The sequence below is a fragment of the Acanthisitta chloris genome, unplaced genomic scaffold (assembly GCF_000695815.1).
Source record: "Acanthisitta chloris isolate BGI_N310 unplaced genomic scaffold, ASM69581v1 scaffold9099, whole genome shotgun sequence".
In the NCBI taxonomy this organism is placed as follows: domain Eukaryota; kingdom Metazoa; phylum Chordata; class Aves; order Passeriformes; family Acanthisittidae; genus Acanthisitta; species Acanthisitta chloris.
Window position 1 is genome coordinate 7,836 of NW_008689778.1, and position 24,459 is coordinate 32,294.

Sequence of the window (24,459 nt, forward strand, 5' to 3'; positions counted from 1 at the left end):
TGAGTGACGCATAAGAGCCCTGAAGCTAAGCCAACATAGTGATTGAATTAGCTCCTGCATTTTCGAGAGGCTTCTCCCTCCAGGTCAGACTTCTAAGTACTGATGGGCTTGTGTGGGGAGCTAGCAGTTACAGATTGAAGTATACCTACATTTGTGAGGAAAAGAAATCTTAGAGCTTCAGAACTTTTAACTTTGACAAGTGTGACTGATTTTCTTTTAGGGGGAGAAAGGAGGAAACCCTATGAACAATAATGGAAAATTGGAAGAATTTCCATTAGTGGTGCTTTGGTCAAGAACCTGCCAATCTTCCAAGAAATGTCTGTTCAAAATCTGAAACATTTTGTTGCTACAGGGTTGATATGTACCTTATGTATTGCCCATACTCATACAATCCCTGGCTTGTTCTTTTAGTAAATAATAACTATACTGTAGTGTGATGCTCATAAAGGGGACAATTTTGCAAATATCTGTGTGCGCAGGTGCAAAAGTACAGAATTTGTGATCTTTTCCCTATTTTTAAAATATTGTCTTATTTTTAATAAACTGATATTAAGGTTAAATGAATTTCAGATTAAAGACCAGACACAGTGGATGAGGAGAAGCATTACTCCGTTTGAGTAATCCTGTGTTTAATATAGTTTTATTTATACAAGATGGAGGCAAATAGTTATTAAAAAAACATGATGTGAAGAGTGCCTTTATTCTAGAGATTTGTGTCATGACAAAGATGTTGCAAAGAGATACTAGGGTCCTTTTAAAAATGCATTCTAACTCACATAAGATATTGATAAGTTCCAGCAGCTATTTTATTAATGTTAGTGTTGTTTTCAGTTCTTATTTATGTATGCTTCGATATTTCAGTAACATGATATCTCCATTTTTGTTTCTCAGCATGATGTATCACAGACTTTGCTCAAAGCAACTCTCAACAGTGTGGTTGAAGAGTGTGTCAGCTTTGTAGGAGTTGATATTAACATCTGCTCAGAAATACTCTTAAGGTGAGTGAAACATTTTCCTATTCCAGTAATTACATGGCTCTGGATCACAGAGTCTCTGTTTAGTCTGCCATCTGACTCAGACTCAGCTGGAGCAAATGGCTCTATGTTAAACTTCCAATTACATGAAAATGACACAGTAAGACAGTATTTCACTGTATCATTAAGAGTCAGTTTTTAAGGGTTTACGTGATTCTCCAGAGTAAAACTATCCTTCAGAGGAAAACAGGTATTCAAAAATTTTGAGCCAGCACTGCAATTTTAGAAAAACTTAATATAATTAATTTGTGTTTTTACACTGAGAAAGGGATTTTCAAATGTACTTTCTGTCTCTTAGAAGGTATTTTTATAGGTACTGCTAAGTGGAACAGGTTGTAAAAGTTGGGCGAGGAAAGGAGAAAAGGAAAGATTTAAGGGGAAACTTGAAAAATTTATTCTGTTTTACTGATTTATTTTTTTTATTATTATTTGGGGGGTGAAGTATTTATGCTATGTTTAGGTGGAAAATGTTCTGGACTTAATTTCTCTTGGTTAGAAACTAAAAGCTCATTCTCTCTTGCATGTGTAGAATTCAGTATTGTTTAGATGACAGACTCTCAGAAGAGCAAAAGGAGGGTTGCTGTCATTCCCCTCCTACTATAGGGGAGGAGAAAAAGAATGTCCATAATCTTGGTAGTGAAAATTATATTAGGCATCAAAGTTAGGAAAATGTGTTCTTGCTAACTCCTTATTTTAATTTTTTAACCCTTTATAATCATTCTTTAAAATGTCTTGCAATACTTTGGAAGAGGCTCTCTATTCTTTTTGATTTTCCGCTTTCTCTTTCATACTCTTTTTCTGTGTATCCAGCCCTTAGCCTGACTTCTGATTTACCTTCTGTCTTACCTGCTTTCACATTTAGATCACCTCTTAGTAAGAAAGCAAGTGGTACCTAAATGGTAAATGGTACCGACCCACTTTCATTCCATGAATAAAGGTATACCTGAGAGTGTGGTGAGCACTGTCAGGCTTCTGCAGGGTACAGCTATATTGTGCATTTCAGCAGAGAGCACCAGCCTGGGGTGCTGTGGTGTCTCCATAAAGCTGTGAACATGGGGTGACCAGGCATGGTTACAGGTGGTAACCACATTGGCTAAGTTCTTCGTGTGATCTGTTTAACTTGGCTTACAATGCTCATGTGCACGCACAGCATCAACTTCTGAATCTAACTTGATCCTCAGCAGTTCAGTTCTGCTGTTCTGTGTAGATACAGTCTGTTTCTCTCAGATGTACAGTTTATGAAACTGTCACCCTGGCTAGGTTGTACCATGGGCAGAGCTTTCTGCTTGTGGTTTCTGATGCATCAAATACATTTCTTGACACACATTACACATGGAAGAGATGACAGGGCTACAGTATTTGCATTACTGCTGAGTATTGTGCTTGAAAGACTTGAGATCATCAGTGGAAAATTCTGTGAACTGTGTAATATTCCTTTGACAGTAGAAATAAGCTGGATTTCATAATGGTTCTAAGAAAATTTTTGAGCAAATTCCATTTATAATGATTAACAATTTGTCTGTGGTTAAAGGTGTGTCCCTCCAATTTATTTGGAGAATTTACCACCTTTGGATTAATTTTTTGAACTTTTGCTTGAGAATGAGAACGGAAAGATTTTTATTTTTTTCCCTCTGATATTTTATGATTCTTACCAGCTTTGCTGGTGGTGTTTTTTACAATCAGTCCATGCCATTTCACAAACAGGTCTCTGCTGCCACTGACTTAAAGCAATGGCATCTGATACACAGAACCTAGTAGGTAACATTTCCTTCCCTAGTGCCAGGAGTAACTGCTCGTGAGAGCTCTTTCCCCTCTTTCTGAGGTTAACATACTCCATACACAGAAAGTTATACTCACATGTACATACAGAAAATGTGCAACAAACCCACTGCCTCCTGAAGGAACTTGGCTAACTGCTGTTGCACTTCACCGGTGAGTTCTTTGCTGTATCCAAGTTGCCCTCAGAACAACTCACACAGCCCGTTCCCAGCTGCTTTTTATCTCATGAACAGCTGAGGGAAAAGCAGCAAACTTTATGGATCAGCTAAATTGTGTGAGGAAGACAAGCTGCTCCCAGACACTCTCCTTGTGGATAGCAGATGTCAGCCCTTCATGCTGGGGCAAGGTGTTTCGGTACCATTGGAAGAGAATAGCTGAGAGGGGCTGTTCTTACAGCAACAATTTATCTGTCCTGAACCCTCCTCCCACGTTGTTTCCTGGAGAGGGCAGCTGGGGGCAGGCCATAAGACATGACAAATTGAATTGGCATTACAGAAATAGCCAACAGATCATAAATTATCTGACCCTGGCTTACTAGTGCAGAACCATATTGCTGTACCAAGTTTGTTGACTTGAGTGGATTCTTTCCATAGAACTGAGAGAAAGGATCCTTTTTCAGACAATGCCTTTGGTCTGGGAGTCTTATTTGCTAATTTCTTAGCAGTTTTTAGTTTTGTAAACAAGATTTTCTACAGAAACATGTATCCTTGTAATGGATAGCACTTGTGTTAATGACTGTTTGATAGCAATAAAGCTATTTTGTAAACATTTCTCTTAGACACATTGCAGGACTGAATGCTAACAGGGCTAGAAATATAATTGAATGGCGACAGAAGAATGGACCATTTATAAACCGAGAACAGCTCAAAGAAGTTAAAGGTTTGGGTCCCAAAACCTTCCAACAGTGTGCTGGCTTCATCAGATTCAATCAAGAATATATAAAGACTTTTTGCAGGTAAGAGATTTTTTTGTCAGAAAGAGCTTTTCTGTTTCATATTCAGGCTTAAGACTGCTCTGAAAGACAATAAATAAACTTGTGGAAGTCAGTAGTTCTTTCTCTGAATAGTCATGACTTACTAGCCTAGTCCTCTGAGTTAGGGTTTCTATAAATATATGTTTAATTACAAATTCTGCCACTGAATAACTATAAAAAATTGTCACGCAGCAGTGTCGTGATCTGAGATACTGAAATTTAGTCTTGTGTTTCAGGCATAATTTAGAGATTTGTAAATTAAACTTATTGTGGTAAAGATTATTCTGCAGAACTTAATGGTGGTAAACTAGTGCAGATTTTTTTGAAAGGTTCAATTCCATTACCTGGAGAGAGGAAGGTGAATTGATGCCGGGATCAAACTGTTGTGTTATATTCCTGTGCCTAGCAAGAGTGATGTGACTGCCTTCTGTTTCAAATATGTGAGGCCATTTCCCAAGTCCAGTTTGTCAACTGTGGGTAATCCTCTTCCCTGTCATCTCATTCCCTGATTCTGTACCAAGTTTTTTCCTCTTGCAACCATTGATAGTACTCCTCTTGGCCTGAAATCTTTCCTTTCCACAACTGAAAATGCCCTTTCTAGGGCAGTATCCCATCTCCTGCCTTTCCCATTTCTCTTTCCAAAATAAAGAACTTAAAAAAGGGCAACGTGGTAGCACCAACTCCACCCTTTTGCCACTGGCTTTTCTCAAAAAATATTTTCCTGGGAAGCACATGCTGCTTTTTAGCCAACCCAATGCTCAGAAGCAATACTGTATTCCCAGTTGCTGCTGGCCAAACAGCACACGCGTAACTTCCAGGCAGGAGGTAGGCACATTAGGACTGGCTTACTGCCCAGGTGGAAGGTATACAGATTGGTTGCCCATCTGGCAGGGAGGCACATGCTGCAAGCCAAATGGTGCTCACTGTAAGCACCAGAAGACCAAAGAAATTGCTTTCAAGGCTGTATATGATCGATAGGTCTTACCCTGTACAAATCTGTTCTAGTGAATGCTGCAATATAACAAAGGAGGAAACGACTGGTGGCTTCCCACCCACCCCCCACTCCCCCAAATGTTCCCTGGTGTAATGCGAACATTGTTTGGGGTTTTTTCCTTGCTGGAGCATGCTTCTGATGTTAGTCAGGTTCCATAAAACTTGAGAACACTGTATAACCCGAGAAATGGATTTTGAGGCCAAAGTAAAGCTCTAACACTGTTGCCTCCACAACATTTCTTGTGGGTCCAGGTGACAAAACTAAAGGCTTTTGAAATGGACTTTGAGAAGATTTTATTTTTGTCCTCTAATCATGTCGGTGACTATAGAGTGCTGTATGAAATAATTTTTGTGCTTTCTACGTGAAAGCTAACAAATAGTGGTTAATTGAAAAACTGATACGAAGGAGAAAGTTATGTCTGCATTTCTGCTAACAGTTGATGAGTAGAGCCCAAAGTGCCAGTACTAGTTTCAGGTCCTTCAGTGTGTTCTCTTTTGTCCTCCAAAAGCAGGAACTACTTGTGATTTAGGAAACAAAAGCTTAAGAGGCAAGAAAGAAACCTTCAAATATGTGAGGACATTTCCCAAGTCCAGTTTGTCAACTGTGGGTCATCTTCTTCCCTGTCACCAGGAGTGATTTGATGTCTTTACTGTGTCCTGAGCAATTTTTTGTTTAGGGGAGGCTTCAGGGTGGAAAGTGTGTTGGTTTCATGTGTGGACACTAGGATCATCTTTATTGAGAATGACATCTCCATTTTTGATTCCTGGCAGTAATAGGAAAACTGAACTTGGAAGTAGTACACTTTTGACTAAAGCAGGTGCACCGGCTAGAAAGAAGAGTAAACCAACACCATGTGCCTCACAACTGCCCAATCCTTTGGACCAAACTTGCATTCATCCAGAGTCTTACAGCATTGCAATGAGGTAAGTAGTGGGAAAGCTTATTGACACTGTCAGTTTTTAAAATAAAAGTACTGATTTCTCGGACACAAATTTTTCTGCTCAGCCTTTTGAGACATGAATACTTACATTAATTTGATGCTTTCTCCTGTTTCTTCCAGAGAAATTTATGCTTCAGACATATGTCAGCATGTGTCATTACTATGAGCCTTTAAAAATAAATTCTGAGATTGCGAAATCTAGTTAAGATGTATATATGACATTCCCAAATACATGAGCACCATGATTGTTTTACTAAGTGACCTTTGGCTAAAGGGAGAGAATGATTTTTGTGTAGATTGGAAAAGAGTAATTAGGCATCCATGTTTACCTGTGGTTAGGGAGTACTGTGGCTGGTAAATGCTACTATTAGCTGTGATCTTTTCTACCAGCATCCCTGGTTGAAATTGGACTCTGCATTTCCTCTTCAGAAAACATTATCTCCTACCAGGACTGAGCACATATTTATTTTTTAAGTGTTTTGCACGTAACACTTTCTTTTCTTAAAAAGTACTGGAGGTAATTTCAGCAGCAGCTAGATGCTTTAAGATTCATATGATCTCAGTTGAGAGTATTACTCCTTGAGAAACAAACTCATGCTTCCTGTTTTATAAACAAAACCATCTCTAAACTTCAGAGAGATATGCTGAATTTCTGAATTCATGAAGCTTTAGTTTTGTAGCTAAAAGAGTTGTACTGGATCTTGCATTTTTTAGGACACCTTTCCTACAGTGTGTGCTCTGTTCTTGCTTCCTATGTGTAGGTCTCCATGCTTTCCTTCTGTTGGGCCTTCAGTATGCTTTTGTTTTCATCCTCTCCCTCCCACATTTCACACTTCTCTGCATGGTGGTCATAGAATTAGGCAATTTCCTGCTAGAGTCCATGTCCTTTCTGCAGTGTGCAGGTAACATGTCCTGATCTTAATGATATTACAGTTGGTAGGTGGCTTATAGGGTGAGGCAGCTTGGCCACCCTAACTGGAGGTTATTCCACATAAGTGAGTTAATGTGAAAAATAAAAATAAATTGATTATTCAAAACTAATTTTGATTTTCAGTATTTAAATTTCAATTACTTAGGTTTTTCTTTTTAGCTTTCCAGCCCTAGTACAGTAATTAAATAATCAGTAAAGTGTTCACAATGTTACCAGCTTCACTTAAGGCTGTCGTGAAAGGATTGCTTCAGGGAGCAGAGAAGTGCATCCAGTTAATGTTGGAATATTACAGGAATTTACCTACATATAATATAGTCAGAAAATAAAGAATTGTGTCTTTGTTTCCAGAGCTGCACAGGCTACTTTTATATCTGAAGTGGTGAGTGGAATTATTAATGAGTAGGGTAGGACAGATACTCATATACAGTTGAAATTCTGGATACAATTTTAGTAGGTATCACTGATAATATAATTCTGATTTGGAATTTAGTTAGGAACCCAGGATTTGCACTATTTAAAAAAAATGGAATAAAAGAAAATTCATGAGCACAACTTTACACCTCCACCAAGACAGAGGTTTGAGTCACAGGCTTATGCATGTTTCAGAGAGGAGGCTGCCACCTATTGCACAGCCAACACTGCTTAGGAGGTACCTTGCTGATTCTTCAAATGTGTTCAGATTCAAACTTGTTGGACTTCAAGAGCTTCTAAGGCACTGCAGAACTATTACATGACTGAAGACCAGTGTTACCTATCACATCATCTCATTTTGGCTAATGCAATTATTTTCTAATAAGTTTTCAGCTGTGCCATTGTCTATTCTGTTTCTTTCCAAACACTTTGCCTTCCTAGACTGAATTTCGGGTGAAGTATTTAGGTTCAAGTCTGTATTATAGATATTGTCTGTATTATAGATATTGTACCATACAGGGGTGTTTTTAATGCAAAAGAGTATCAGTTCATCACAAAACAAATATGAAACAACAATTACAATATCTGCTAATGAAACACCAAAATTAATAAATGTAGCATCTGTCTCTGTAACTGACTGAATCAGTCTTTTCTGTTTTCCTTGGACTCTTTCTCTGTCTTACTACTTATGTTTGTGAGTATTTATGAGTACCTGTACACATAGTTTAATGTGAGGGGAAGAAAAAGTCTTAAGTGCTTTCTGTGCTTTCTGTTAATGTAATCTATGTTCAACAGTATTTGTATTTTTCTTGTAATCAAAAGATAATTTCCTTGAAAGCTTGTTAAATATGAAGGTGACAACTTCTATGGCATAGATTGTATTAATATGCTGCAACTTGATATCACAAAATGGTGTGGGGAAGGGACAAATATCTCTAATGTTTTTTCATTGCAAATAGCCATTTTAAGAAAAGAAAATATAACTCTGCAACAAACTGGCAAAAGCCAAGAAGTGTAGTATTAAAAATTGACACTGATGGCATAAGGGCTAAATATAAACCAGACATCCTCCCCTCTAGCAACTAATGCTATAGTTTAGCAATGATTATATATTTAGAATGACTTTTCAAAAGAAGCATATGAGCTGTTAAGCTTCTCGGAACTTAATCAAAACGGCTTTCCAAGCCCTTTTTTTCCTGCCTAAATACAAATTAAGAGAAAAATTCTGCTAGGAATTCAGACTGCATGGAGAATTCGGTCCAAAGTTTACTGGGGCTGTTAACAAGTTTTGCTGACAGGCAGCAGTGGGTGGGACTGGGCTTGTAATTGGCTTTTGCTGAGCCTATGTTTGTGAGAAAGCCTGAAGATCAAATCATATTCATGGGATTGGTTTGAGGTGTCTTACTGAAACTAGCCATTATCTGAAGAACTGTTTAGCATGTCAGAATTCCATTTGATAATTCTTATAACTTAATGTGCATGAGAAAAATTGAGACTCTTAGATGTAGGTTAGAATCAGTATTTAATATATACATTTTATAACAAAATAAATTTCAAAGGTGTTCTGTTGCTTTACTGCTTTGACAGTATTTCTTTCTTCTTTTTCTGTGCTTACACAGTACTTTGTCAGTGACCATGTCAAGTTCACAGGTGAATCTGTGCTACGAAAGGACAGAATTGTTTTCTTGAAGATGAGCACATTTGATTCAAGTCATCACAATATAGTATTACATGCGTTTTACCATAAAAAATAAAATGTGTGGAATAGCTGCTTCATAAATGAGTCATAAAGGCTTTCTAATGCAATGTCTACCACATCTTTCTATGAGAAGCAGTTTGTGAAAATTTTACTGGATTAAATGTTTTCATATGAAATTACATTTGTTTTAAAATTAAATAAGCCAATGACTTTTATCCTCTGCTTATAGGCAAATTACCCAATGACAGCAGTCCACATTACAGATTTATGACACACAGAATTATCAGTTTTTCAAGCAATGTTTTTGAGGGATAGAAGTTCACCAAAATTTGAAACCACTCATTTTCTATTTTGTAGCTTGAAAAGCCAATCCATTTTTAAAAAAAATATGGTTAAAAGAATTACTCCCAAGTGGTGACTTTGGTTGCCAAATTTTAGACTGGAGCCAATTTTTATGGCTGAATTAGAAACCCCTGAAAAATAGGAGTTCTGTAATGGAAACACTGATGTAATCTTTACTACAGTGGCACAAATGGTGCTGCTATGACTGATTTATGACATTTAAGTATCTTACCCTAAAGTCTGTACAATTTCTGTGAAATAATTGGAAAACATCCTAGTGATTTAACATGCTCAGCAGAAAACCAAAACATTTTTGTTCATGGTTTCCACACTGTCAAAGCTCAGCTTTGTCGTGTGCAGTGATCAAGCTTACAAACACCTCTAAATATTATGCATCAGAATTTCCTAAAACTTAACTAAAAAACCTCAAAACTTTATAGACAGTCTATATTCCTGTAAAGCAGAACTGTATTTTAAGTTTCTGAAACCAGTGAAATATGTGAAACCAGTTTATAGTGGCAGAATCTTCTATATACAATTAATACAATATGTGAAACATATCCAATTTCTTGGTACATATTGTAAAAGGACTGGTAGGAAAACTGAGGAAACATTTAGGAAGTCCCCAAAAGTTACAACCAGGTTAGACTTGTAAACCAAAATGTTGGAATGAAAACGCAATGTTTTTTCTTTGTTCTATCATTCTGCTGGGTGCAGTTGGTTTCATGTGACTGAATTTTAACATTTGCTGATTTTTTTTATTTAAATCTCATAAAAATGCTTTTTGCTAAAGGTTGGCACTCAGAATGTGTATTTGCTGCTTGCAGATTTCAGCATCTGGCAGACAGGTTGGATTTTAGCCTGACCTAGAAATATTTTACCAATATTTCTAAAAGATCTGAAGTTGTGATGTAGAATAATGCATGTGAGGATCTTCCCTGGCTAATTACCCAGGGTTAGGACCTTGCCTGGTAGAGGACAGTCCTGCTCACTGCAGTTGGTTATGCCTTAAGACAAGTTTTTTACACACACTGGGCAGAGTGACTTGGCAGTGAAGATTTGTGTCTTGCCCTTCTCTGTGTATTGATACTGCTGCTTGATATCTCCAGACAGACTTCCAAATCCCAAGAGAATTCAGCAAAGTGCTCATTCACGTGCTTTTTGTTCACTGAAGTTAAACATTTCGATTTGGCACTCATTTCAGCAAGACATTTATGTTGATAACATTTTATATTCCGCTGTAGGTGGATCAGTCATATTTCAAATATCTGTGGTGTTTCCTAGTGGTCTATATGGGTGGATGTAACAGCTGATCCATGGTATCTTGCTTGCTGTGCTAAAAAACTGCGTTTGATAGCTTTGAAGGCAAGTACTGGCACATAAGAAAATACAGGAGGTAAACTGTTGATGAGGCCACCAAAAGAAAGAGATCTTCCTCTCCTGCCCTTTAGGCAGCTGGACACTTGTCCTTTGATGGCATTTCCAGCTCTGTCAGGCTGACCTGCCTCTGTCCAGGTCCCCTAGCTGTCACTGAGAAACTGAGGCAATTCTTTAGAGGAATAGAAATCAGGGATGGAATAGGTACTTGGTATGGTGTTTAAGCAACAAAACAAATTATGTTCTGTTTAATAATGCAGTCTGCATGTGAATATTTTAGAGAGGATAGGAGTTCTTACTGTGGTAGGATGCCTTTCCTTAAGTTCACTGCAAAGTCATCAGAAGCATCTTTTTTCCATTGCAATAAGACTGTACTTGCATGTACTCACACATGTGCATGTGTATTCGAGCTATTTAATGTGCAAAATAATGCTTAATATAAGTCCTGGGTTTCTTTTTTCAAAATCGAAAAAGTTTAGCTTGGTCAATTAATGAACCTTTATGACTATTTCCAGTAGGAAATGGCTAAACCTAATTAAGGGGAACACTTGCAGAATTAGGGCCATTAAGTCTAATAAATCATAGCTCATATTCATCACTTTAGAAGGCAAATTCATTCACAGGTTTGACTACTAACTTATCTGGATTTTTAGAGGACATATTTTTGAAAGCTATCTTCTTAGTAAACAGAAGAGGAGAAAAGGCTTTCACTTGTTTCTATTTGAAAACCTTCATGTGATGTAAAATAAAATTAACAATAATGAATAGAAGAACCTGAAAATAACAAAGAATTATGCTCCAGTTACACAATAAATAGCAGACCCATAAATCAAATGCTATTTTTAAATTTGCTGAATTTTTCGGAACTTATATTACGTCCCACTGGTTGCATTTCAAAAATTTATGGAAAAAAACCCAATAAAACCTTTTAAATGGAATTATCTCCTTTAACTGTAGTCCTAATTCTTTGTGGATAGCTAATCATGTTTCACTGTTTTGTATGTCGGGTTGCACTTCAGTTATGTGATATATCAGTAGTCATGAAAAGCACTAACAACAGTGTGCCAGTGGTATGGAGCAAAGTGGCTATGCTGCAGTGTGACTGTGTCTGATTTTCTTTTCTCATTTAAAACCTCTTCGTTTTGTAGATTTATATGTTAAAAATGTCATAAACTGATTGCTTTCTGGCCTTCTGTAAACAGTCAAATAATTTATAATATTAATAATTTATGCATTTATGGAAAAATACATTGGTTAAATAACCCTGTCTGGCTAAACCTCATAAATAGTTTTAGATGTATTTGAACCTGTAGCTTTTTTTGTGCAGCAATTAATTACAGAGAGTAATGCAAAATATTGTTTGATATATAATGTGTCCGTAGTTGAAAATTGAGGATCCATATTGCTACTGAGAAAAAGAGCAGTCAACATCTGCATTCCACAAATAATGCTTTTACACTACAAAACATTGCTAAAACATAAATGCCTGCATAATTTAAGTTTGCTGCTGTCATAAGTGTACATTTTACCTAACAAAGTGCATGCTAATGCAAAGTTATTTTGTTTTCCGAGTGATTATGTTGCTTTACTATTAATTCATGTGTGCACTGTGACAAGATGTAATGGCATATCATGTTGCTTTAATGTAATGAATCCAGTACTCCCAGCTCCTAAGTTGTGTTGCTGGAAATGATTACATAAAACCGAAATGACTGTGACTAAAGCCCTTGCAAAGCTTTAGAACTCCTGCACATTATAAGAAGCTTTTTTGGGGGGGGAGTTGAGTAACTTCTTAAAAATTTACTGAAGGCTTCCCTTGGTAATATATTTTACTCTTTTTTTTTTTTCATTTCCCTGAAATTTGCATTATCTTGTAAGTATTGCAAGGGCTGTGCAATAATTTTGTGCAGATGTGTATGTTAAGTGAACATGATGTGCTTATTTGTTACATTTATGCTACTTTTCTTTCTTTATCTGGGTAAGATGGATGAAATTATGTATTAAATAAAAACATCAGCCATTTAGCCATGACCGTTCTCTGCAGGTCCTGTAAGACTGCAAAGATTGCTTTTAAAACTAAGGTGTGTGCTAAGGTTTCTGAATATCCTCTAAATCTCAAACCTATAAAACTCAAAGTTCAAAACCAGTTAAATTTCGCTCTGTTCTGACTCTCCTAAGACTCTGACAGTTTTTATCTGAGTTTATATGCATTGAGCAGAAAGTTCACCATTCACTCAGGTACTCAACATTTGAGGAAATAACGTTGGTATATCTTATCATGACCTCACTTCAGAAAAGAGTCTCATCTTTCTGATTGCTGTTAACTTTTCTTAAGGTTTTATCTTTCTAGTAGATAATCATAGCACTCAAACTACTGCAACCTGTTACTTATTTCACATATGTAGCCATGAAAATACTTGAAGGGCTTTCATTTTTGCACAGATCATTCATGTTCTTATGTTGTGCAGCTGGAACTGTCATTTACAAATTGGGCAAGTGAGATATTTCAAGGATCGTAGTGAGACAGTTGAACATTATGAAGATCAAAATATTTAAATGAAGAGAAACCTTTTTTCCCCACCATGGCTATCTTCCAGTGTTATTACTATGTCCTTTCTTTCAGACCTTGATATAACTCTTGAAGGAAGTTGTTGGGTTACTTTTTTAATAAGGAAACATTTAACTTTGTTCTTAGCAATGACATTTAAAAATAGAAATTATCAATATAATGCATCAGTGTTCAGAGACTTGTGCTTTGTATTGATTTTTTTTATTCTAAGTGCCCTCAGTCTATGTTCATTTGAGTGAAAATGATACACTAAATATATAACTAGATTCAACAGTATTTTTAAGAATTACTGCATCTGTAATTAGTAAGAAGTTGCTTTAAATCAGATATATTTTATTGCATAGGTTTTTACCAAAACCTGTCCCAAAAAGGTGAGAATTTCTAAGAAGTTGCTTTAAATCAGATATACTTTATTGCATAGGTTTTTACTAAAACCTGTCCCAAAAAGGTGAGAATTTCCAAAATAGTAATAATATTGGTTCTGATAAGGAGCATTTCTTCTGTGTATATGTGTATGCTGGGCTTTGTTACAGTGCTCTGTTTTTCCTATAATATATACCTCATAAATCTGAAATATTCTTAAAATTCCTGACTTCTAGAACATCAAAAGTCTGTAGAAGTCGGTGGGACTTCTCTTGTTCTTAGACTAGGGCATGTGTTTAAGCATCATCTTCAGGTGTAGATTTTTATTGCAAGGAGTAACCATGTTAATAAGTTATTTACACAACTGTAATTGATAATGTAGGACCCAAATCTACTAGCCTTGCCTAGATGAGGAATCCTTTTTAATATTGGATAAATACTCTGGGATTTCCGGCGGAAGGCGATTGCAGAGGAAGGCTCTAGGGGTGAAATATCTTTCATGAATAGTATTGGCAGGAGACAATTGCAGAGGAAGGATCTGGGGGTGAAATATCTTTCATGAATAGTATTTGAGGGCTCGGGTACCTGGGTTGTGTCCTGTTTCAGGCTGGTTTTCTTTCCAGCAGCGTGCACGTAGCCCTGCTCATTCTGATTGCATTACCCACGCATTTGACAGTTTTATCCATGGCAGGGTTGTTTTTTCTTTTTAGCTTGGTGACTGTTCCATGTGGTTACACTTATTAGTGATGCAACCCACCCTGTTATCGATTTACAAAGTGAATGCACTTCTGCGAAACTCTAATGGTGAGAAAATGTTACTTGGACATACTCAAGCTGAGTTTCCATTTGAAGTGAAATAAAGCCAAGTACGTGAATGTCGGCAAACTTGTTTATAGGAGTGGGTGGTAAAGCATACATTATTTAGAAGGTTGAGTCATGAGGCTGGTTGGGTTTGTTGTGTTACATCTGGCATGTCAGTCAAAGCTGGGGCAGCTGCTGCCTGTCACTAGTGCTCTGGTGGGGCATTGTCCATCCATCAGCATTAGCGGCCAACAGCCCTCAGTAGTAGTTCAGGGAAGAGCACTTCACCTGGGCCAATGCACATTTTCAGTATTATTATTGCAGCCACTTTTGGTGCTCTTTTGAGACCAAGAGAAGATGGTTTTGTAGAAGGTCTGATATTTCATATATTAGACAAAATAGTTGAGTCGTAGTGGTGGTGTTTTGTTAGTTTGCAGAAAATAAAATTTTGCGCTTAATATTATGACCAATATTATAACCAATTTTGCCTTTAATATTATAAACCATTTTGCGTCTGCTTTGTTATATACTTTGTTTCTACACCACCTTAAACTGCTTTAAAAAGTGGCATCAATAGTTGAAATGCAGTCAAAGCAAAATTCAGTAAATCCTCAGAACAGCATCATCCACTGAGTCCTTAGTAGTTTCCTTCCTCGTGTATTGCCACATGAAAGATGTGTATGCGCTAAAAAAATAATGTGAAAATTACTATTAAGTACAAATCTCTGTGTTTGAGCTACCAGTACACCTAAATCACCATGCTTGCACTTGAATCCAATAAAGAAGTGGAAGTCCTGTCAGCCAGTTGTACAGATGCCCTACTTTAAGCAGAATTAGTGGACATTTTGGAGTGAACTTTGCCCTTATGCTCAAAGATGAATTCTATGATCTACTAACAGTCAGATATTGCTTTAATTATGTTTCTTTCATTTATATTTTCTCAAAAAGATGTCTAATTTCATATTTCATGCCATATAACATTTTTATTACTCACCACCTGAAATAATCTCAGTTGGTTCCTTAGGTTAAAAAAGAGAAAACAACAAAACAAAAAATAACCCTACTGGGTCTCCTGACAAAAGAAATACTAGACTAGCCTCAGGTTTTGATAAAAGCACAGCTTGTATTTTTTGGAGGGAAAAGAAGCTTGAGTACCAGGGGCTTTTGCTTTCTTATAGAGCTGGAATGTCTCCCACCAAGTGCAGGGCATGAACTTGCTCGTCAGCACTTTTATTGAGGCTTGTAGTTTACACCTGTTGTGAAGTAGGATAAGAACAGGAAGGAGGGATCTCCTTTAGGAATTTGAAAGGAATGTTTACTCAGACTCTGGAGAACAGAGACAATAATTCTACCTGTCTGCTGTGGTGAAGAACATGCAAAATAATATGTACCTCCCTCCTACAATAAGAGGAATGATAAAGCAAGGTAGAAGAATCTTGTTCATGGTGAGATGTGAGTATGTACCTCCCTCCAACAATAAGAGGAATGATAAAGCAAGGTGGAAGAATCTTGTTCATGGTGAGATGTGGACCAGGGCAGCAGAACAGATAACTGAAGTGTCTACTGAGAAAAGGACAAATTGCTTTATTTAATACAATTTGCCTCAGCTGCTATGAGCTGCATTCTCATTTTCCTTGTTTTATATCCATTAGAATCTTGATTTGCATTTTTAAGTCCTTCAGTAAAATAAGGACATTTATTCATTTATCTAAATTTATCTAAATCTAAATGGACGTTATCTAAACATTGATAAACATCTCTGCTGATAAGGACTAGGGTCTGCATGTAAATTTTTTTCTTCCATTCTCTGCTTCTCAGCACATGTGCCAACTGCTGAACTAAAAACCTCAGTGTGTTTTGAGTTTTTTCTTGTATTTTTAAAAGATCACAGATCAAGACATATTTATGTTAAAGTATTTCTTTTCAGCTTGTTTAGATGCCAGTCCAAATTTGTATCGTTCTACAATGTGTGTATGTTGGTGACAATAAGGATAAGGGTGTTTGTGTCGTGGGACTACTTTGACTTGATGATTTCCTAGTTTCTGAAAAATTTATTGTAATTAATCATGAAGTTCATAGACAAGAGAAGTATTTTATGCAAAGTTTTTCTTAAATTGAGTTAAAGATTCTTCATATTAATATTTTGAATGTTCATTGTTGTTTACTAAATTGCCATTCATTTTAATTTGAATGAGAGTAACAATAAAAATGGTAGTGTTACACAACGCTCCCTTATTGCTAAGGAACTTTCATGGTAAAAGACATCTTTCAGTCATAAGGTAATTATGGGTTTATCATGAGATCAAATCATTGGTCTTGAGAAGATACTTATATTTTAAAATTTTATGTCTAGCCTTGTATCTGTTCCAGGAGATGCATGTGTGTAGATAGACTCTAAGTTTCCATGTATGTGTCAGGTCAGTGCTGAGTTGAGAGGATATGCACTTGGGAAACTGCTCACTGATCATATTCTTTTATCAGAAGTTTTGTTCACATGTCAGTGAAAAAAACCTAAATAGAGCCAAGGTTCAGTTCTCACTAAAGGATGTTACAGAACTCTCTCTATATCTTTGTTTCAACCTCCCAGGTTTTTATCTTTGATTGGAGGAAACACAAATGACATAGGAAAATCAGATATGCAGCAAAAAGTAAATGTGGTAATTCAAAAGGAAGGACTGGAAGGCACAGCCAAAAGGCTAAATACCACAGTGCACACACTGCAGCTGATCATCGATGGTCTGACTCAGCCTGAAGGCTATGACATCCGAACAGGTAAACCCTTGTTTGGAAAGTTGTAATCTCAGTTTTAAAATGGCACATTTTCTTCTTCTAAAGTTAGTAGTAGATTTTCATGGACACATAACTCCATTACTTTTCTCAGGCAAGGTAAAGACTGTATCATAGTCAGATGTTTCTTTCTAGTTCGGTAGGTAAGGAGTGTGAATCCTGTCTTAAATCATGGCATATTCAGCCTTAGGAAGGAGAGCTGTATGGCTGTTAACAAATGAAATAGTTTCAATATGTTGACTCTCTACTGATTAAATCTGTGTTGGCTCTCCATCATGGAGGGGAATGCTGAGACCAATCTGAAACAGTAGCAATAAGGTTCTGTGGAGCAGTAGTGTAGTAGTATGTAGCTCTGCTTGTGGAGACAAGTGTAATTGAAGCACATGGCTCATGACCTACTTTGGTTAAAACCTGCAGTAGTATTGAATAATTTGAGGTGAAGAAAGATGAGGTAAGTAATCAAATAAAACATCTGGAGATGCTGTTGTTTTCATGAAGCTTACAGCTGGATTCTCTTATGACAGCAAGAGATAAGGGTAGTCAGCAAAGATGCAGGCTTGTAATAACAAATAATAAACTTATGCTTAAAAAAAAAAGCAGTCAACATTCCTGTCCCCATTTTTGGGGGGTTTATTAATAGTTGCCTTGCATATTTTGTAGATATTTCCCACTAGTGATCTTGAAAATACATATTTTCTATATCTCAACTTGCTTCAGTGGTCTCATGTAAATTACATAAGGATAAACTAATAATGTAGGAAGACATAAAAGCAGAAGAGAATCTTCAGTGGAAATATTCATATTCTGCTGATCTAGTGCATTCATTATTACCTTAGACAGACTCTGACTGGAGTAGGCAGCCTAGTAGCCTTGTATAGCTGTATGAACTTCTCCATTGTGAGTCCTTCCCATGGGCTGAAGTTCTTCACAAACTGCTTCAGTCCATGGAGTGTAGTCCTTTAGAAACGGACTGTTTGTGTGGGGCCTCCAGGTATGCTTATTATTCCATTAATCATAGCCTATAAAAGTGATTCATAAAATATAAGAAATCAGTTTTTTATCACAGATGGGTCTTTGTTTAAAAGACATACAGAAAGCAATATTTGGACCTTAGAACGACCTTGGGATAAGTTCTTAATCAGAAACAATCATCTGGAAACAACCCTTAGAAACTCTTTCTCCCCAGACTCTTATTTGTGTTTCTTGTTTCTTAAAACAGATTTTGATAAACCTGACTTCAAGAGAAGCATTGTCTGCCTTGAAGACTTAAGTGTTGGTGCTGTTCTGACTGGAAAAGTCGAAAATGCGACGCCGTTTGGAGTTTTTGTTGATATTCATGTGGGGAAAGCAGGTTTGATTCCAGTGCGAAGCATAACAGAAGCAAAACTCTCTAAAGTGAAGAAGAGAAGAAGCCTGGGCCTAGGTCCTGGGGAACGAGTGGAAGTTAAAGTGCTTAACGTTGACATTCCTCGACTGAGGATAACGTTGGATCTTATTCGTGTTTTATGAGAGGGTTTTCAATGGTTGAGCCTTCATTTTAGAGTTTAAATAGTGACAGCAAGGTTCTGGAGATTCAGGCATTCAATGTGAGTGTTGAAAATGAACACATTTTGAAACCTTCAGCCTTGCATTTTTCCTTTACTTTTCTTTTTTTAAAAAAATTCATTTTTTATTTTATTTAACAGTTTTTCCACATCTCTTTGAATCCCTTCTGTTAATAATTGTTGGAACAGTTTTTTGGATTACCTCCAAGCAACCTTGTTATTTTGTCTGCAGAGCACATGAAATTCCAGTGGGCTGTCAGACAGATCTCTTATCTGTTGTCTCTGCAAGATTTGCTGTCTTAATCTTTAGTCAGTACTGCATGAGCAGACACATGTACAGCTCCCCTTCCAAAAACAGCCATTCAGTTTGTTTTCTGTTGAGAGTCTCAAAGAGGGCACCTAGTTGTAGAAAAAAGTAATCTTTGTAAGTTAGGCCATCATGACATCACTTCCAAAGTAGACTGGAAGAAGAGTATCTGTTAATACTGTTGATGATTCAGAAATAGTAAGCTTTAATTTATTTGAACAACATGATTAAGAGATGTGTTTACGTGTATTATTATTGCTTGGTCAATTATTATTGATTTACACACTTTGGATGTACCTTGCGGTTTAAGGAACTTTGCTCAAAGGTGTCAAAATACATTTATGTTGTTCTATACTTGTGCAAAATAAAAGCATTTCTGTCCATCTTTTCTCAGTGTTCTGGTTCTACAAGTGATTTAACAGTCCTGGTTCTCATTCTTTCCAGTATGTGCTCAATCAGTAGCACTTCAGCTTGAGGATGGGGCTTGTGAGGATGCACTGGCCTGACCTTCTGAATGGTATGCACTTTCCTGAGCTTTCATACCAGACTACAGCCCATGGCCTGATGCTGCTCCTGTTTATTAATAGTAAAATGGTTGTAGTCTGTCTTGGACTCCTTCAACTTGACATTAACTTTTTTCCATCTTTGATCTAATGTATTTTTCTGCCTTTTCTGAGTAAAGAATAATTTTTCAGCACTTGTCTTCACACACAATGCTTGTAAAGGCATGATTCTCCATTAAAAAAAATTTTTTTGCTGTTGTAGTTGCTTGAAAAGCTTTTCTAGACTTCTGTTTTAATAAAAATACTCACTGTTTCCTTCTAGGAGTAGCTAGCACATGAGGTTGGTTTCTTCCAACTAGAAACTTTATGGTTTTGTGATATTTTGGTGGGTTTTCAAAGGGTTTACCACTTTGGCCAAGTTAGCTGAAGATAGGTATAGTGGCAGAATAGGCTCCAGCAGCAGCAGATATATGTGGCCTTTCCAGGGAATTTTTGGTGTGTTGGCCATTTGTTCCTTTGCAGTTATCAAACGTGCCTGTAAGTTGGCAGAAACTCTGGTCTACGAGAGATGAGCACAAATAACACCTATAGCATGTGTCAAATATCTTTGACAAGATTTCTAACTACAAATGTCCAAATAGCTGTTAGCAAGGGGTCTATATATTAGTTAGGAAAAGGTTGACATGATTTAATCTCCCAGCTCTGTATTTTAATTTTCAAAACTAAGCCAGCTGTAGACAGTGTATTTTGGAGATTATGGAATCAGCAGATGGAAAGGAGACAGATCTTACTAGCTTCACTGCATTTGTCTACCAAAGGAAAGACAACCATTTTCCATTATATGAAAATCAGTGCAGCTTGGAATCATGTTTCTCAGGCCTTTTGAAATTTTCCTGTAATACTTCTGCAAGGTAGATTTTGTTGGTATGAAATTAAGAACTGTGATATCGTGTTACTGTCTTGGAAAACACAGATGCAAAGCAAACAAGCTGGAATTATTATTTCTTTTTTTTTTTATTTCTGCAGGTGATGAATTCACTTATAGTGGTACTTCCATCAGTAGAAATGTCTTCAGCTCTGAGCTTTATATATGATTGCTGCAGTATCTAAGCACTTAGCAAATGAACTGGATCGAGTTGGCGATCTCTAAGGAGATAAACTTGTTCTCCTGAAAGTCATTTCAATGCATAGTATGAAGAGTATTTTCTTTTTTGTACTATTTTATTTGTCACTGAAATTAATTTTTTTGGTCTTTAATATCATGAGGGCTGTAGCATCTGCATTTTTGTATATATCTCTTGAATGTTCCTTACATTCTGTGCCATTACTAGGACTGTAGAAAAAAAAATCTCTCTCTCTTCGAATTTTTTTAATCACACCAGAGTGGTCATTATATGACTTCATGTCCTATGTCTTAAATGTCTGCAGCTCTGCAAATGTAATCCCATTATTTGACAGCTAGTGCAGTGCCTTAACTACTTCCCACAAAAATATTTTTCCATTGCAATTTCTTTTTTCTTTGCCAGAACACAGCAGTTGTGTTGTAACAGCCTAATGTTAAACTCACTAACAAGGATGAATATGTGTACATATGACCTTCTCAGTTTTTGTCAGATCTTTGGAGATTTAAAAACTATTTCTTCATAATCAGTTTTGTTCTTGAATTCTTGTGGTGTTCAGATTTCCGACATCAAAACTCTTTTCTCTAATTCATCTCCCCCTTTATTTTCTGAATCAATAAATATATTTTTTTTTCTGGCTGGATGCTTTTTTCCTATTTGAGATGCAGTTCAATCTTCGGAACAAATTCTGTAATGCTTAATGGTAACACCTTCAGAATTTAAAACAAACAAACAAAACCCTGCTTCATCCTAGTCGTACTTAATTGCTTCAAAGTGCAGTTTCTCAGGAGAAGAATTAAATATAAGTCTTTAAGTCTCACTAAAAACTCTACTTTTGCCTTAAGCTGTAGATTCCAAGGCATCTACACATGGTTCCACCTCTCCCCAGAGAGAAAATCCAGCCCATTGATCTTGGATGACAATCTGCTGGTTTTAGTCCCACCATTGCTCAAATAGTCTGGTATTTTGCAATCACCTTCTGATATGCAGACCAATAAGAAGAGCTTCTAAAGATTTCCTGTGCTTCAGATATTACACAAAGGAGAAGAATTCTACTAAGCAAGATGGCACTTGTATGCCTGGCTGTAGTAATGCAAATCAAGAGTTTAAAAGAAGCCATTTGTTTTGGTTTTATACCTGCCTCAGGCAGTTTTAGACAGCGTATATCAATTTTCCAGAAACTTGTCAACCTCAGGAATGATTTAGTATGCTGTTAAACATAATAAAATCAATAGGAAAACAAATAGAATTTCCATGAGGAGCAGACGGTTGGAGAAGCTTGTCCATATGGCATATAGACATGCTGGAATTTGGGGCTTTGTGGGGTACTTTACATTAGAAAAACTGCATACCAAGCAAAGCAATGCATAATTCAGGAGAGCAAATAATCTAACAGCTTTGTGGTAGTGTGTCTTGAACTTGGTGTCTGTATTTATTTAACAACAAATACACTTAGAAACTCTATGCCTTGAAGCTACAAACCAAACATGAATCATATTTGCTTAATTTCAGAGCTTTATATAAGGAGCCTCACCCACTGTGAAGTGAGTGCTGAGTTCTTGGTTCAGCCTGAATACCACCTTTGCTTTTCTAGCCTTTCTGAGGGTAATTTATGCAGCTACTTAGCTTTGCTTAAGGACATCCAACTTCAAGACTATCAATCCTGTAAGACAGTGAATGGAACCAGTTGGTTATGCCAGTCCATGTCACTCCTTTTTGTTCAAGGTTTCCTAAAGAGCTGTGGGGGAGCTGATGTATCTCTGAGGCTACATAAAAGCTAGGCAAGTCAGTAATTCCACTCCTCCCTGTTAGAGGCCACCTAAAGGTTTGAGAGCACCTCAGTTTACTAGTCCCAACTGTTCCTCACCCTCCTCACGGGCATGTAGAAGCTATAACTGTTTAAAAGTGTTTCATTTTGAGAAATCCTTGTGAATCCGTACTCTATAAAGCTTCACAAGTAAATGATGTGTCTGCATTTCTTACAGCAAACCTCAGTGACTAGTTCTCAGAGAACGTTTGTTGCCTGTTTCCAGTTGAGCCCCTAAATAGTCCCTTGGGTGAATGTTGCAACTGTACACTGGCTACAGATACCTCCTGCCAGGAGGCTGTTGGAGAGTGCTGCTTATTCATGGGTGTCTCTAGGTGCTAACCAGTCACGTCCATCTAATCCATGTTGGAACTTTGGTTGGGTATTTATTCAGATGCACAAAAGTCACTTGTAACATGTCTATTCTCATAAAACTTTTCTGCAACTAATTACAATTTGTACACACCTAGAGTTGAATATCAAATCATAAGAACTCTATGTATTCCACCACAGACTTTATTTACAGCATCTGCAACTTGGAAATTAGAGTTAAAATTCTTGAGTCTGGGAGGGATCAGTGCTGGAGTATTGCTCCTGTCTAGCCTTGCACAATGGGGATTGCTGCTGTTAATCTATTGGGTATCATGCTGTTCCTATCACTGTTAGGTGTCCTGTGGGCATGTTCTAGCTGCATCAATAATTCTGAGAGATTCTCCACTCCTTGGAAGTGGGAGAGGACTGGTGTCCATGCCCAGAGTGGGATGATTCATCCCCTTGTGAACTTTAAATCTAACCAAAAGTTCAGGGTAAAGCATTTAAATCTCATCTCACCTGCTCTCTGCCCCTAACTAGGAGCTAATAAGCTTTTGGAATTGGCCTCCTTGGCCTTTGCTTCACTAGTTAGAGCTTTTACCTTATTCAGCTTCTAGAATTGAAGGATATTAAGGCATGTTCAACACAGCAGTTCAATTAATATTATTAGAAATTTTTGCTTGTTTTGTCTTCCTCTCTTGTTCTTCTCCAGAAGGAGCAACAAAGAAAGGAGCATTTAGTAAACTGAGGAGCCCCATGATTTCTTTAGCTTTATTAAATCTGATTGAGTTCAGGATTTTAATTGTGATGTTTGTCTTCAACAAGTTATCGGGAGACCAGCACATCAGGCAAGTTAATGAAAGTGTTATTTTCTCCTTATCTCACATATCCATTTATCTTACTACACTTGTATGTACCTATAAGAAAAGCATTTTCAGTGTGCAATCAGCTAAGCTAGAATTTTGCATTCTTATAGCTCATCAGTAGTCATGTTTCTAGTAAAGACTATGACTTTATTTGTGGTCAAGCAGTGAAATTTTTTTGTATGTGACTCACAATGAGGTATGTGGAAATAATGTCATGAGAGGAACTGCTATGCTTGGGGGTCATTTACAAAGACCAAATAGAAGTGAAATCTTAGAAAAGTATTTTCACCTCAGAATTAAATGTGTGGAAAGCTTGGCAGAGAGCAGAAACTGCCACATACCAGAGGCTGTATATTGGCACTGTGACTGCTTTTTTTGTGTGATGAGGAGAGGGAGGGGCAGGAAAGGGGAAATGGAAGGAAATGGAGGGATTTGGGGAAGAACATCCTGGCCATGTAAATGGTCTTGTGAGAATGAAGTTAAGATGATGAAATGCAAATAGTAGTAATGTAATGGTAATGTAGTAGTAATGGAATCTGAGCCTGGTTGTCTCTTGTTTCCAGTACCTCACATGAAGCTAAAAAAGTAAGTAGAAGTATTTGTTATAGCTTAAGGAAATTGCATATCCCGTATCAGTGTATATTGCTGCTAAAGAGTAGTATGGAACTAATTGGCTTCAAGTGGAAGAAACACAATGTGCTCTTAATTGATTTGCTTCTCATTTCCCAGTGTTGCTGTTTCTAACAGTTTATTAGGAGTAGATCAGTCCTCGCTCATCAACACTTCTGGGTGAGAGAGTGCAGCTGTCACGTGCAGCTTATGTGTCGTCCATCAGCGTATCAGGGGGAACAGTCTGGCACTATGGGCAATTTCAGCCAACAGAATTTTTACTTATTTATACTCGGTGGGACAAGTCCTTGAAAGATTAGTTTGTCATAGCTTCCTCTGATCCCTTGAAGTTACAGTGTGACTATCTTAAGAGCCAATCCAAAGCTGAAA

General features: G+C 37.0%; 1 protein-coding gene across 1 annotated transcript; it reads left to right on the forward strand.

Moving 5' to 3' along the window:
- Positions 1-891: 891 nt before the first annotated feature.
- Positions 892-18,509, forward strand: SRBD1 (S1 RNA binding domain 1; the record flags this gene model as incomplete). Its single annotated transcript, XM_009081552.1, has 5 exons — positions 892-998; positions 3,592-3,768; positions 5,551-5,703; positions 16,801-16,985; positions 18,220-18,509. Coding segments are annotated over 5 exons (912 nt in total), but the record flags the coding sequence as incomplete, so codon positions are not given.
- Positions 18,510-24,459: the final 5,950 nt, after the last annotated feature.